At 47.2% G+C, this 14,785-nt stretch overlaps 2 protein-coding genes across 2 annotated transcripts in view; both read right to left on the reverse strand.

Moving 5' to 3' along the window:
* Positions 1-912: 912 nt before the first annotated feature.
* Positions 913-13,578, reverse strand: TREM1 (triggering receptor expressed on myeloid cells 1). The gene is made up of 5 exons (XM_012720317.1): positions 13,504-13,578; positions 12,000-12,350; positions 2,963-3,316; positions 1,578-1,720; positions 913-1,257 (listed from the first exon to the last, which is right to left on the reverse strand). Exons 1-4 carry the CDS (start codon positions 13,556-13,558, stop codon positions 1,584-1,586), a joined length of 897 nt encoding a protein of 298 aa, XP_012575771.1. The 5' UTR covers positions 13,559-13,578; the 3' UTR covers positions 913-1,257; positions 1,578-1,583.
* A 57-nt stretch (positions 13,579-13,635) lies between these two features.
* LOC105853590 (trem-like transcript 4 protein) overlaps positions 13,636-14,785 on the reverse strand; it is a 15,355-nt gene continuing 14,205 nt past the window's right edge. Inside the window, exon 9 of the mRNA XM_012724568.1 lies at positions 13,636-13,790. The gene's annotated coding sequence lies outside the window, so the exon portion shown is untranslated. The remainder of the gene's footprint in view (positions 13,791-14,785) is intronic.

Here is a 14,785-nt window from a genome sequence, read left to right on the forward strand (position 1 = left end):
ATGGCGTGGCAGACCTCTCCTGACCCACCCGCTGCTCCCCTCCACAGTGTACTTTGTCATTCTGTCTATTCTGCTCCCCACTCCGTCTCTGGTGAAACCTCTCACTGCCCGTGCACCCCTGGCCTGTACCCCAGTTCTGTAAGCATAAATAAATCTTTAAAAAGAAGTCCTCTGGCCCTCCCTGGTGGCACAGCTGGTTAAAGCACAGCACTAAGAAACTTAAGCCACTTCTGCATGAGTTCGATCCCCGCCTGCCCAGAGGTGCTCTACATGGCATGGCAGACCTCTCCTGACCCTCCCGCTGCTCCCCTCAGCAGTGTTCTTCACCGATCTGCCTGTTCTGCTCCCCACTCTGTCTCTGGTGAATCCTCTCACCCTCCACATCCCTGGCCTGTACCCCGGTTCTGTATAAATAAATAAATAAATCTTTTTTAAAAAAAAAAAAGAAGAAAAAAGAAAAAGTTCTCAAGGAGCAAATCTGATAGGAGTTAAGCAGATATTTAAGAGCTAAATAAATAATTAAAGGAGTTAAGCTTCTTTTGAATTTTACTTTGAATGCCAATTGCTCTACTGAATGCAAAAATCAGTTGCCATTCCCTTGGCTTCTGATTACATCCCAAGAGTTCCCATCCAGCCAGCTTGTACATTTTTTTTTTCATTCATTTCTATTTTTCTCCTTGGGTAGGAAGTTGATTTTTTTTTCTTTTTATTGCAATAACATTAGTTCACAACATGGTAGAGGTTTAGGTGCAGTTTCTCACCTCAACAACTGTATATGTCATACCCACCACCAATCTAGTTCCTCCACCCCCTTCCCTCTAGTAAATACCGTTTTGTTGACAGAGTCAAAAGGTTTGTTTTCATTTGTGTTGTATTTAGTTGATTACTTTTGCTTTTCTTTCTATTCCACACATGAATAAAATGGTATGGTGTTTGTCTTTCCCACTTTTGACTTATTTCACTTAGCACAATCCTCTGAAGATCCATCTAAGCTGCCAATGGCAAGAATTTATCTTTTTTATGGCTGCATAGTTTTCCACTGCAACTATGCCACATTTTGATCTTAAAGTACAGATCTTATGGTATGGTAACAAATCTTTGGCAGGTTCTTTGAACTTGAAGAAAGTATTTTTACTTATCGCTGAATATGAATGTGGTGTTTGTTAGGGAGGAAGGTGTGACTGTTGCTCCTGGAAGGGTGAGCCGGCTGCTTCTCAGGGTTTGCTTGCATTGTGCCCCTTCAGGAGACCTCCTTGCCTGAGAAGTGAGAGAAATTGGTAATCTTTGAGTATGTTCCATTCACTCCAGTCCCAGTTGAGTCTCCCTCCACTGAAGGAAATTCTGTATTGTTACACAGCAGAAGTTCTCGCCCAGCACCCCCTGCAGGTGTCCCCATCATGGGAAGTCAACTCAGTTCCATCCAAGTGGCTCTCAGAGCCTCCCACCCAAAGAGTCCTGCCTTGGCGCTGAAGTGAGGAAAGTGAGGTTATGGGTCCTGGGGAATGCTTTCTATCCGTAGCCACTGCCTCTGTCCACTCATTCTTTCTACCCTAAGCCTGGCCCCAGCCCTTACTCACCTGAATTCAGGCTTTCCGGAGAAAGACAAACAGGACTGAGAACACGATGCTCTTGTTCAGGATCAATCCAAAAGTCAGAATAGTAGCCAGTTCTGGAAGACTTGTGAGGTCAAGGGCCAGTGCAGATCCTTGCCCTTCTGAAGCTGAAAGGGAGGAATGTTACACTGTGATACTCAGCCCGCTCCCTGTTTTTGGCTATGAGACCCAAGCAGGGGCTCACACCCATTGAGATGTAGCCTCTACCTTTCCTGTGAGTCCCAAAGGAAACTACCTGGTCCCCCACTTCTAACAGCTCCTTTCTCCACACTTCCTGCATAAGGCTACATGGCTACTCTGCACTGGGCCCTCACACCTCACTCCAGGGCCCAGGGCTGCCCTTCAAGCTCCCCACTGCCCATGGGAGGACATATGCATGATGGCATGGCCCTAGTTCTCCATGTGTATCCAGCATCTGCTCCTCGTGTCTCGCACCTGCCCCCTCCACTACACTAAATAAATGCACTTTGCAGCCATCAGCATTTCTCCTCCTCCAGGAGGGATTCTCTGACAACCACTGGCAGCCACAACCTCAACAATTCTGGGTGATCCCCTGCTTGGGAGGGGAGGACTTCTGTCAACCCCACACTCTTTTAAGCCCAAGGCAGAGGCTGCTTATGGTCCAGGTCCATTTGCACCAAGACCTTGTTAGCAAGGGGATAATATGCTTGTATAATCTTAGTAGTCCAGCGCCCAGTTCCTCTCCTCTGAGGTTGGTCAATGGGACCTTGATGGCCATGAGGAGTAATATTCATAGTTTGTGCTATGGCTTCAGGATAGAATAGAAGCAAAGGGTATTCTGTGTCCTGGAGCTCAAGAATCTTGGGCCTGCCTGGATGGAAGATAGTCCTCCATGCGGTCCAGCCAGGACCCCTTAATCCAGGGGGCAGTTTTTAAGGCCAAATGGGCCCATTTACAGGAGTCACTGCAGACAACCAGATCAGATGGGTGTGCGGGGAGTCCCAGCAGCACTTAATGTGGGCTGAAAGGTGCAGGACACCATAGCCTCTTTGAGCCTCCCCATGTGCAACGGAGACTCTATGTTGTTTCACACCAAGAGTTGAGCAAGTTAAATGCTTATTACACAGTTCATGCCCAGTATCACTTTCTCCACAGAGGAAGAGGCTTTTAGTTGATCTCATCCAAAGTTCTTGTCTCAACAGGTGAGAAGACTGAGGCCCAGGGAAGAGTGTGCCTTTCTCAAAGTCACAAAGAAAGATAGCAAAGAAGCCCAGAGGCACTGGTCTCAGGGCCTGAGGGGTGGAGCAGCCCTCCCGTGAAGCCTCACCCACCTGGCGGCCAGAACCTCTGCAGAATCCCTGTTCTGTCTGGGTCTCGCTGCTGCTCACCTTTGCATTGGACCAGCCGAATCTGAGGTTGCAGGACAGTGGGGTTCTGAGGTAAGAGGTCAATCACACACTGATACAGGCCCACATCCTGCCTCTGGAGATCTGTGACTGTCACCTTGAACACGGATTGAGTGGGGTAATCATGCAGCACGTATCTCCCAGCCTGGGCCACGTTGTGCTCTGGGTCTCTAGTACTTGTGCGCACCAGTGTCACTGGTGGGCCCTGGCGAGTCACCCGCTGCCAGGCCTTTGGGCTGGTGGCATACAGCTGGAGGTTGTAAGAACAGGTGACAGTCAGGTTCTCTCCTTCTTGCAGGCACTCTTGGTTCACTTCCTGGCCTTCAGCTTGCAAATCTAGAATGAGGAGTCAAAGTGCTTCATTGAACAAACACCCATTTTACCGCCTCTCCACGAGTGGATTGATAGTGCCTGTAGACCCGCCAAGCACTTAGGAGTAATTTGGGATTTCTGAAAATTGTTTTGAAATGGCACAGCAATTGTGTGTGTGTGTGTTGTGTGTGAAGTATATAAGGCAAAATCATGGTTTAAATCTAGGTGATGGAGATGATGTTGCTTAATCTTTCTATATTTTATCAATGGGAAATTTTTTTTAAAGACTTATTTATTTGTGCATACAGAACTGGGGTACAGGCCAGAGATTCAGGGGTGGCGAAAGACTTCACCAGAGACAGAGTGGGGAGCAGAACAGGCAGATCAACGAAGTACACTGCTGAAGGGAGCAGTGGGCGGGTCAGGAGAGGTCTGCCACACCATGTGGTCACCTCTGGGGCAGGCGGGAATCGAACTCATGCGGAAGTGGTTTCAGCTTCTTAGTGCTGTGCTTTAACCCGCTGCGCCACCAGGGAGGACAGGGAAATTTTTTATAAGAGTTTAAAAAAAGTAAAAAACAACTTAACTAGCTTTACCACCCATATTTCCTCTACTTTGGGGCTTTTCGGTACACAGTACTTTATATTAGCTCCTGGTGCCCTCAAGTTGAATGTGCTTTCCTTTGTTGTTATTTGCCTTTTCTTCTACCAATGCATCTTCCAGCCTGGCACCTGCTTTATTTAAGGGGAACTTTGGCTTCTATTTCTTTAAGTGCCTCCAAGATACCACCACAAGGATGAGAGATTGTTTGACTTCAAACCATTTTTTCAACTTAAGATGTGCTGGAGCAACATCCAACTTGTTTCCCTGCTGGCTGAGGGTCGACCAGCAGTCTGCATTCATTACCTGCCTTTTCCCTTTCCTCTCTGACTACATAGTCTGATCCCATTCCAGTCCCTCCTGAAGCGATGAGGCAAACCCCTCCTAGTATTTACCTCCCCTCAGCCGTCACACCCCTCACCCTGTCTCTTACCTGAGAACCAGAGCAGCAGCAGCAACAACAGTAGCTGTGTCCACCCCTGCAACCCTGTCCCCTCCATTCTATCCTGCATCCTAGATGGGCTGTGGCTGGCTGTCTTCTGGGAGTGCAATGATATGGTCTCACAAAAACAACTGAGGCCGGTTGTTGCTTTGCAGTTGAGAAATCCTAAGAAAAATATGATGTGCAGGAGCAGCTCAGGAAAATGCAGAAGAAGAAAAGAGAGATCACTGTCCTTACGACATTTTCTTTCCTGTTTTTATGACGTCACATCTCTGTTGGGCAACACTCAAAAGCTCCTTATTTCCACCACCACAAATCTAGACTCTCCCCATGATGTCCCACCTGTCACTGGCTTCCTCACCCAGGCATTCTCATCACTGGCCACTGACCATCACACCCTGCAATCCCTCCTCCCCTTAGGGAAGGGCACGATACTGAGCCTCTGAGTTTGACTTGCCCTTTGAGGCCCAGTTAAAACTTTCATGATGCCTTGTCTTCTTTAAGCTTTTCCATAACATGAGATGTGGCTGATTCACTCAGTAAGTTCAGCAAACAGATAGCCACCTGGACTCTACTCCAGGGATTCTGATTTGGTAATTCTGAGAAGAGTCCAGGAATCTGCATTTTAATGAATAGCCCAAGTGATTCTGAGGAAGTGATCCAAATATATGATGTCTGGGAAAGGTCTGTATGCAGTCAGATGGGCCCTGATCCCTGCCTCCCTCAGGGACCCTGCGGGGTACCTTCTTCCCTGAGCTCCTGGTCTAGCCACGGACATAGGAGGACTAGGAGTAAGTACCTCCGGTTGAAGTCCTACTATGCGCTAGGTGCTTTGCATGTTATCTCATTCAATCCTATCAGCTCTGGGGAGTTGTGTAGTCAGAATCTGTCACTTTTTGGCTCTCCTGTACCCAGTGCTTTTTTCATCTGGGGGACATGCCCCAACATGAGGGTCTTGCTAGGATGGATAGCTCCACTTCCCCTTCTACTGAGTATGGAGGCAGATGTTTCTCCTGTCACTTCTTCCTGGCACCTGTGGGATCAGCATGAGACTCGACCTAAGTTTGTTAAATGCCTGGTTCTGCCCAGGATCTTGGGTCCTCAGGATGTGATACAAACAGCAGGGTCAGTTGGAATGATTTGCACAGGGACAGCGGGAGCACTGAGCCAGGAAAAGCATGGCGGCAGTGCCCGGTGGCTTAAGGGCCCCAGATCAGTGGCTTCAATGGCAGCATCACGAGACTGTCATGTGCTTGAGCCTCAGTTTTGGCCCCTACTAGCCATTATCTCTTGATCTCCACCATTTTCTAAACCAACATTGTCACCCACTCTATTAGTGGCTGAGTTCCTCCTAAAATTCCCTTGTTGAAGAGAACCAAAATGGGATTCAGTTAACTTCAAAAATCATGACTAGTTTGGTTCTTAAGCCCCAAATGTCTAGTTGAGGCTGAGGCCCTGAAAGATGAACTGAATTGGGTGCTTTTCATTCCAAGTTCTGTATACTTAGCCACATGATGCTATTCTTTCTTTTTTTTTTTTTTAAAGATTTTATTTATTTATGGATACAGAACTGGGCTACAGGCCAGAGGTGCAGGGATGGTGAGAGGATTCACCATACACAGAGCGGGGAGCAGAACAGGCAGATCGACGAAGTACACTGCTGAGGGGAGCAGCGGGCAGGTCAGGAGAGGTCTGCGGCACCTTGTGGGTCACTCCGGGGCAGGCAGGGATCGAACTCATATGGAAGTGGCTTAAGCTTCTTAGTGCTGTGCTTTAACACGCTGCGCCACCAGGAAGGGCCCCAAGATGCTATTCTTATAGAGCAATGTCCCAGCAAGAAACAAGTAGCTCACTGAAACTGACTAATTGAGAAGTATGTCCATAAAAGTGTGGGGAGGGTTTGGAAATGCTGTAGTTCCTCAAGGCTGGGGACCCTGGTGAAGCAACCATTACCACCTCTCAGACAGAGGCACAAGGGGATGGAGCCATTGCCCAAAGTTTGGGAGAGTCGCTGTTTGGTGAGGGCCTCCAGGGCACCTTCAGTAGAGAATGTAGCCGCTCATGCCACTCCCCCAGGAGCTAGAACTCTGTGCTCACCATCCTCCACCCTCTCTGCTCTCCAGTCATGCAGCCTGTTGGCAAAACCCACCCCGAAGCTGGTGGGCAAAAGAGCGCGTTAGCTTAGTCTACAGAGACCAGGTGTCCAGGCCCAGAGCAGGGGAAAAGGGGATCGAAGGGAGTCCCCACGTGCCAGTATGTCTTCCAAAGCTGTGTCTACAATTTCTCAGCAAGTTTACTTGATAAACTTAAGTACTGTTTAATGCATAAATAAATCAAGCACACCACACACTAAATCAAACACAATAAACAACAGAGTATAGGACTATGGTAGGGTGTTTGCTAAGGTGCCTGCTGGCTTCTGGGAGCCCCGTCTCCCAGATAGGCTTATGAACCATGAAGGAACTGCTGTTGTGGGTTTAGTGGGGCCTCAAGAACCTATAGGAAGGCTCCAGGAAACTCTGAGACAGGTGCTCTCAGCACTGCAGTTTGAGAAGCTGTGTTCTGCCTCTCCTTACCAGGAGAGAACCTTACCAGGGTTCTTCCTTTGCCCAGGGCTTTCTGTCAACTTCTCCACCAGGTGCCATATGGGAATGGCTAAATGCAGGTTCCCATGTGCATGCTCAGGAAGCAAACCCCCTGCATCATGCAGGGACTGACTACTGCCGAGGCTCTTTCAGGAAAGTCCATGCCATGCACAAGATGAACAGCTTCTGGATCAAACATTTCCCAGAAGATCTCACCCAGAGCACCAATTCCCCCTCATACTTCTAATGGATCAGAGGGGTGTCAGCGCCCAGAGCACCAATTCCCCTCATACTTCTCCTAATGGATCAGAGTGGGGTCAGCCCCATTCCCCTGAGGGTTCACACAGAGCGTGCTCAGGCTGGTGGAGAAGCTGCAGGACTGGGACCATGTTCCTGGGCACTGGGGTGCTTTTCTCACAGGAGTCAGGGAAAACCCAGCTGATGGTAGGAATGTGCCTTCCTACTGCGAGATGGACCATGTGTGGTGGTGTTGTTTGCTCCTGGGGAACTGAGGGTGAGACTGACCTTGGCCACAGCTGCCCTGGAATGGAAGGACTCACCATCTTTCCCCGACGATTGGGGCCAGTCCCATTCAGGGTTAAACAAAGTAGGAAATTGGACATCTTGATTTCAGTCTGTTGGTGTTGGTGAAGCGCAAGTGGACCTGGGCATCTGAGCTGTGGAGCTAAGGGGGGGAAGGATGGCGAGGGAGTTTACAGGGCAGATGGAGAGAAGGAGGAAGGCAGAGGGGGAACTAGGAGTGTGCTCAGAGGTTGGCTTCCAGCAGATCCCTCCCACCATCTCTGTGCCTCGCATGGTACCAGGGAAAGAGGAGTCTGATGCAGGCAGCGCCAGGTTTTTCTACCATATGGCTTTGAGGTGCTTAATCTTCAGTGAAGGGGTGCTTTAGTTTCTGTTCCTGCCAGTAAGTGGGTGAGATCAAAGGTCACTTTGTACAGGTTCACAGTCCTAGTGTCCAAATGACCTCTGCGTGACTACTAGCAGGACAGTGAAGACCAGGCTCTTGCTCAGGAATCCACAGGCCACCAGAATGATGATGCTGATCACAGAGATCCTGAGGAGAGAGGAGACTGCATGTTGCCACTGGACATGACCCTGCACTTGATATTTACTCCTCATTCCCCATCTCATCTTTCCAGAACCTTCCCCATGCCAACTGGCCCTGTGCATTTTTGTTTGTCCCACTCCCTAAAACTACCAATTAGAAATTTATTAGTAGAGCGCATGTCTCTAAGTCCAGAGGGCATCAGAGAGAAAGGGCAGGTAACCTGGCTCTTCCTCCACTTAGAGGAATAGAGGAGCCATTTCTCTGTGTCCCAGAGCCAGCAAGCAGTGTTTTTGTCCTCCACATCTGGATTGTCCCCTCACTTCTGTGGTCTCGGTTTCCTTATCTATAAACTGAGAAGAATACAGTCCTCATCAAAATCTCATCACAGAGGTTTTCAGGTTTCAACAAGATGGGTCAATGTCAGTAGATGTCCTAACAATAGATACAAATGAATGAAAATTAGTCTGTCCAGAATCAACCACTGTAGAAATAGGCAATCGCTACCACTACTCTGCGCCAGACTCAAGCTCAAACTGAGAGGCTGGGAGCAGTGAGACACAGAGAGTGCTAGAGGTCTCCTGTTACATAGCATCCAAGAGCTAAGGAAATCAGTAGCTTGGGGCTAATCAGGGAAGCGCCTTAGGTGCCTGGATGGCAAAATGAGGAGAAAGTCAGCTTTCTACAACTTAAACTATGGAACAAATTGGCCTCCCACCCCAAGACAAAGTAAACACTTTTTAAATGAAAACAGGAGGTGGGGTGGGGGGATGTTCAGGAAATAGAATCAAGCATACCCAATGAATAAACCAGCAGTCATTTTACATAAAATGAAAACAATCTCCATGTCTAAAAGCAGGCAAATAATTATTCCATAAATTATGCCTTATCTGTTGCTAGAAAAGCATAGTTATCAAAATTATAATTATGAAGACTAGGTAGCAACAGCAAACAACAGTTTCAGTATGGACAGTGACAAATATTTATAACTGGTACTATTACTGTGTTAAAATACTTGTAAACATGAATATAGATCAGAAGTACAGAGAGTGGGAAAAGGGAAGAATATACCTTCCTCTTCTCATTGAATAGTTAATGATAAACATATTCTAAGATAAATCAGGGTTTAATAGTAACCTCTAAAGAGGGTTATGTCTACAAAGCTAAGGACTCTTGTCTTTGCCTGAACATGGAGAAATCTCCAGAGGATTTTATATAAATAATGAGACCAGTTCCATATCCAGAAGTTCTGATTCTTTGTTCTTCAGTATAGCACATACATTAATATTAAAAACAAACAAAGCAAAGGAAAGGAAACACTCCAGTGATCCTAACTTTTAGCTGTGAGAACTGTTGGATTAGATTATTGCTTCAGCCTGGTTTCCTAGTCTCCCTACAAGGAACAAGCCAAAGAGGGTCCCTAACTCTTTACGATCACACAACCAGTCAGCCTGGTACTATTAAAATCCATGGTGTTTCCGAGGGAAATGCACGGGACTACGGTGATGGCACATGGGTGACTTGGTGATGGGAAACCCGCGGGGATTACAATTGAGATGGGAAAAAAAATGTACAAAGTGATGTAAAAATAAACTTTTGTAATTAAAAAAAAAATCCATGGTGTTTTCCTCAGTAAACTTTTTCCTCTATACTATAGGACTCTGGTGTTGGCTGAGGTTCATACAAATTCAGCAAAGATGCCAGCTCCCCCATGTTATTCCTCTGCAGTATGTGGAAACACACAGGTGAGCTGGAAAGCAGTAGTTTCTCTGACAACCTCCTCCTGAATCAAGCACCCCCTTACTCTCCTAGGTTGTTTCTACCATACTGAGGTGACACAAGTCTGCTCCTGCTCGCCACCTTCCTCTGTCCACCCTCCTCCTAGTCTTCCATCCTTAATTCCTACATCCTTTCAGCACCTGCACTGGAAATCAAAGGGCTTGGTGTCCCAAACAGTAGCCCAGTGGCAACCTGAAAAACATACCTGGAGACATCTGTTACATTTGTGAGATTGGCCATGACAATTGGCATGAGTGAGATTTGGTTTGTGGTACTGGAGGTGGTTTGGGGTTTTCTCTGGGTCTTGATGGTTGTGGGAGGAAGGGTGGAAAACGCATATTCATCAAAATTGCCTGAAATATATTCAGAAAGGCACATTACATGAATGAATGGATGAATGAATGATGAATGAAAAGATGGATGGAAGGAAGGAAGGAAGGAAGGAAGGATGGGTGGGTGGGTGAATGGGTGGAAGGATCGATGGATGGATGGAAGGAAGGAAGGAAGGATGATGGAAGGAAGGATGTATGGATGGGTGGATGGATGGATGGATGGATGGATGGTTGAATTTGGGGCCATGGGGTACACTGATAGATAGATAAATGACTAGATGAAGAGATGGATGAATGAATGGATCAGTAAGTGGTAGATGAGAGAAAGAATAAAAGGAAATGGAGGGCCCTCCCTGGTGGCGTAGCAAGTTAAAGCACTGCACTAAGAAGCAAAAGCCACTTTCGCATGAGTTCGATCCCAGCTTGCCCCGGAGGGGACCCACATGGCGTGGCAGACCTCTCCTGACCCGCCCGCTGCTCCCCTCAGCAGTGTACTTCGACGATCTGCCTGTTCTGCTCCCCGCTCTGTCTCTGGTGAAGCCTCTCACCGCCCCTGAGCCTCTGGCATGTACCCCAGTTCTGTATAAACAAATAAATAAATCTTTTTTAAAAAAAAAAAGGAAATGGAAAGGGAAGGGACAAGGACAGAAGGAAAAGAAGAATAAAGGAATTTTCAGGCTATACATTCACTGGAAATGCACTTGCCTACTATTCTTCACTAACCCATATGGCCCTATCGTCTTTAAGAATAACTCCCTGATTACTTTATACTACTACTTTATACATCTACTCTAGTTTGCACTCACCTGAAACATATTGCTTTTATGTTATTTTTTATTACATACTGCTTAAAGTTCCCCAGGTGGGGGCCTCCCTGGGTGTACAATAGGTTAAAGCACAGCACTATGAAGCTATCCACAGCCACTGCAGCATGAATTCAATTCCCAGCCAGAGAGGTGACCTACATGGCATAGCAGACCGCTCTTGCGCTGCCCACTGCTCTCCTAAGCAGTGTGCTTCAGTCAATCTGCCTATTCTGTTCTCCCACTCTGTCTTTGGTGAATCCTTTCACCTCTGGCCTGTACCCTAGTTCTTATATACACAGATAAATAAATCTTTTTAAAAATTCCCCTTGGAACTTGAACCTGTCACCCTTTTCTCTACCTTCCAGAATTTAGCCAGTCAACATCTCCTGAGATCCTACTGTGTACCAGATGCTGCAATAGTTGCTTGTGCTGCAAGCCCGTCCCTCAAGGTGCTCGGAGATGAGTAGGTAAGATGTGTGGAGAATAAACCCAGCCATGACAACACAGTGAAGTAGTGTCATCTATGAGAAGAAACACAGAGGACTCTGGAGCCTTATTTCCCAGACTGGAGGCTATGGATGGTCAACATAGGCATCATGTAGGAACAGATCTGAAATGCAGTACCTAAGTCCCACCCTAGAGCTATGAAGCAGAGTGTGCCTTTGAAATAGGAGCCCTGAGTGGCTGTTACCCACAGTAAGGTCTAAGAAGCGCTGATGTGGAAGCCCATGGGAGTGGCAGCAGATATAACCATGGGAGGAGAGAACAGATCACAGAGCCTTCCCCTGAAAAATGTCTTCTACCTGGAACCTAAGAAGAGTCCAGATCACCTCCAGTGTGCCATTCACTGCCATCGTGACCATTTCCCACAGCACATAGCAAATCTGTCTCAGCTCCCCCAGGCAGCATTCATACATAGAATCCCACCTTTCTTTGGACTTAACGCCTGTCCAGAACTTCAAACTAGAGACTAGTAGCTTCTGAGAGAAAGAAGGACTGACAGACATTCTGAATCACAGTGCTGCTGTGACCCCACCACTGCCCCTGGGCCCTGGCCTGGCTCGCCTTGCTGTACCCCCTCCATGCAGATCACTCACTGCTGGTCACCACCAGGCGGACAGGATGGAACAGGACTTCAGAGACCTTGGGAGGGTGGTAGATCACACACTGATACAGCCCTGAGTCTGCCTGTTGAAGGCTGATCATTCGGACACGTAGGATGCTTTCGGTGGGCACATCCTCCAGGAAGTACCTTTCCACCTGGACTTGAGTGGGCTTCCCTGTGGGCTTTTCCGTGAACACCAGAGGCCTGGCCTCTGCACCGTCCAGCCTCACCCAAGCCTTCATGCTGTTGGCGTGCTTCCAGATGTTGGTGGGGCAGATCACTTCAAGGGATTCCCCCTCTGCTCGGATAAACGTGACTTCTGAACTGGCTGCGACTTGGAGTCCTGTAAACAGAGCAGCAAGAGTGAGGGTCCAGAAGGAATAACTTTCCTCTTTGGAAAAATGAGAGAGGAACCACTTCTCTTTCTTGTTCAACTGCTCGTTTTTCAGAGATGTTCTTCAAGGCCTCCAAAGAAAATGCACATTTCCCTACAAGCCAGCACTTGCACCCAGATCTGTAAATACTTTGTTTTTACTGTAGGAACTAGCTAGACACTGTGAGTATTTTATTTTTACTGTAGGAAGTAGACAGACAGCATGGTTTGTGCAAATCAACTTTGGTAAATGATTGTTTTTGAGAGGAAGAAATTTCCTGATTGGAGACGGAACATGGGACACGAGCTAAGATCCCAATGACAGGGGTACTCAGCTCCCAGGAGGCCCCAGATGACATTTGTGTACAGGCTCCAGAAAGTGACTGTGGCTTATCTGTGACCTCCCTGAAAGTAATGGGCTCCCAGAAACCCCCCATCATCTTTCATATCCGTCCAAGGCAACGGTACTTCCAACTCACTGCAGATGCTTTCGTTTCTCTGGTTCTCTGGTAAGGATAAGGAAGAGACCAGCAAGAGCTTCAAACAGCTCCATTTTTGGTGAAAGTGTAAGCTATGCAGTAGGAGGGGCGCCATATCAGCCCGGAGAGGGGGTGGTACTGCTGATCGGGCCTGAGCCTCATGTGTAAAGGAGGCTGGGACAGCAGGTCACCAGGCCTTTCCCAGGCAGCCTGACCTGCAGCATCTTTTCTGGCCTATTGTAGGCCACCAGGGAATATTTGACAAATGAGTCATGTCTTCTGGGTTTCATAGACAGTCAACATCCGAAGCACCATAACAAATATAAGAAAACTACTTTCAACTCAAAATGATTTTTACTGACATCAAGTGCACATTTGCTCTATCACTTTTCTCTTCCACTTTGTATGTCCCAGATACCCAAACGTGCAGACATCCTGTTTCCCTAACTCACCCCTTCTAGTCCGGTCCTCAGACCCACATGTTCTCCAGAGTCTGCTAAGGTTGAGAAGAGAAAGCCAACTTGGCAAAACCTTTGGGTCTTGGGGGGGGCCATATCCCTTGAAGCTTCAAAGAAGAAGGAAACCTTTTTTTTGTGGTGAGATACCCCCAAGACCATGGGCCTAACCCCCCTTCCTCAACTTACCTGATATGAAGAGGAAGAACACCCAGAGCAGCCTCCTGACCCTGGCCTTCCCCATCCTTTAGTTCAACTGCTGCTGGGGCTCTGGAGACAGTTACACAGTAACTCAGTAACTCTGATCTAAGGTCTCCAGAAGGTTGTGCAACAGGATATGAGGTAATTACTGGAAGTTGCTGAGTCTGATCCTGTTTTCATCATCGGTTGCTTGGTTCCAGATGTCAGAGACCATGCAGGAATCCAGACAGGAGACCCAAGTATCAAAAACTCTTCCAAGCCCAGTTTCCTGTTCTCTGGGGATAAATAATCATAGTTACCTTTCAACCACACATTTTAGTGGGAATAGTATTTTGGGTAAAACAAATATAAAGTATTAATATTATCAGGGGGCTAGAGCCTTGTTCTCCTGAGGCTCCTCTCAATTGCTACCCAGTTCAATGAGGGCCAGAATGTGGGACAGATTGGGTATTAATACTTCATTTTTGGGCCCTCGCTGGTGGCACAGCAGGTTAAAGCACAGCACTAAGCAGCTAAAGCCACTTCAACATGAGTTCGATCCTCGCCTGCCCCAGAGATGACCCACATGGCGCAGCAGACCTCTCCTGATCCGCCTGCTGCTCCCCTCAGCAGTGTACTTTGTCACTTGGCCTGTTCTGCTCCCCACTCTGTCTCTGGTGAATCCTCTCACCTCTCCTGTACTTCTGGCCTGTACCCCAGCTCTGTATGCATAAATAAATAAATCTTTAAAAAAAAAACTTCATTTTTAGGGTTTTTTGTTTTTTTTTTTTTTGAGAACTGAATGAAATCCCTATGGAAATTGGTATGGTAGCAGCCATATTATTTCTACATCCTATCCCTGCACACCAGGCCCCACTGTCCTGGGCTTTTCCTGACTTGAGGCCACCTCTTCTTATTACCAGGACAGCCACACCCTGCACTTGTTCTTGATGTCCCATCAAGAAACCTCCCAAAGAGGTAGAAACCTCAGAAATGATTGGAGAAAACATTCCCACCATTAAACAAGAATATACTTAGGACATGAATGGACACGGGATGATATAGAATAAGACAGTGATGGAACAAAAAAAATCTAGCTGGTTCCAACTAGAAGCAATGGAAGACAATATCAATAGGTTTGATATGGTGAGAAATCAATAACATAGAAGTGTCACTTCAAAAATATTCACAGACCTGATATGAACAAAGACATTCTGAAGTGCTCAGAAATATACTTGAAAGGTTTGGCGCAGTTAAGAGATGGAGGACCAGGTAAAGTTTCTAACAGGCG

Source organism: Condylura cristata, unplaced genomic scaffold, assembly GCF_000260355.1.
Source record: "Condylura cristata isolate star-nosed mole 26May11 unplaced genomic scaffold, ConCri1.0 scaffold00001, whole genome shotgun sequence".
In the NCBI taxonomy this organism is placed as follows: domain Eukaryota; kingdom Metazoa; phylum Chordata; class Mammalia; order Eulipotyphla; family Talpidae; genus Condylura; species Condylura cristata.

Bases quoted from the DNA above. Each gene is read 5' to 3' on its own strand.
- TREM1 (XM_012720317.1), bottom strand. From the start codon at position 13,558: ATGGGGAAGGCCAGGGTCAGGAGGCTGCTCTGGGTGTTCTTCCTCTTC. The intron at 3,317-11,999 runs GTGAGTGATCTG...TCCTCATTCTAG, and splicing joins CCGCCTGGTGGTGACCAGCA to ATTTGCAAGCTGAAGGCCAG. The intron at 1,721-2,962 runs GTGAGCAGCAGC...CCTCCCTTTCAG, and splicing joins TCGGCTGGTCCAATGCAAAG to CTTCAGAAGGGCAAGGATCT.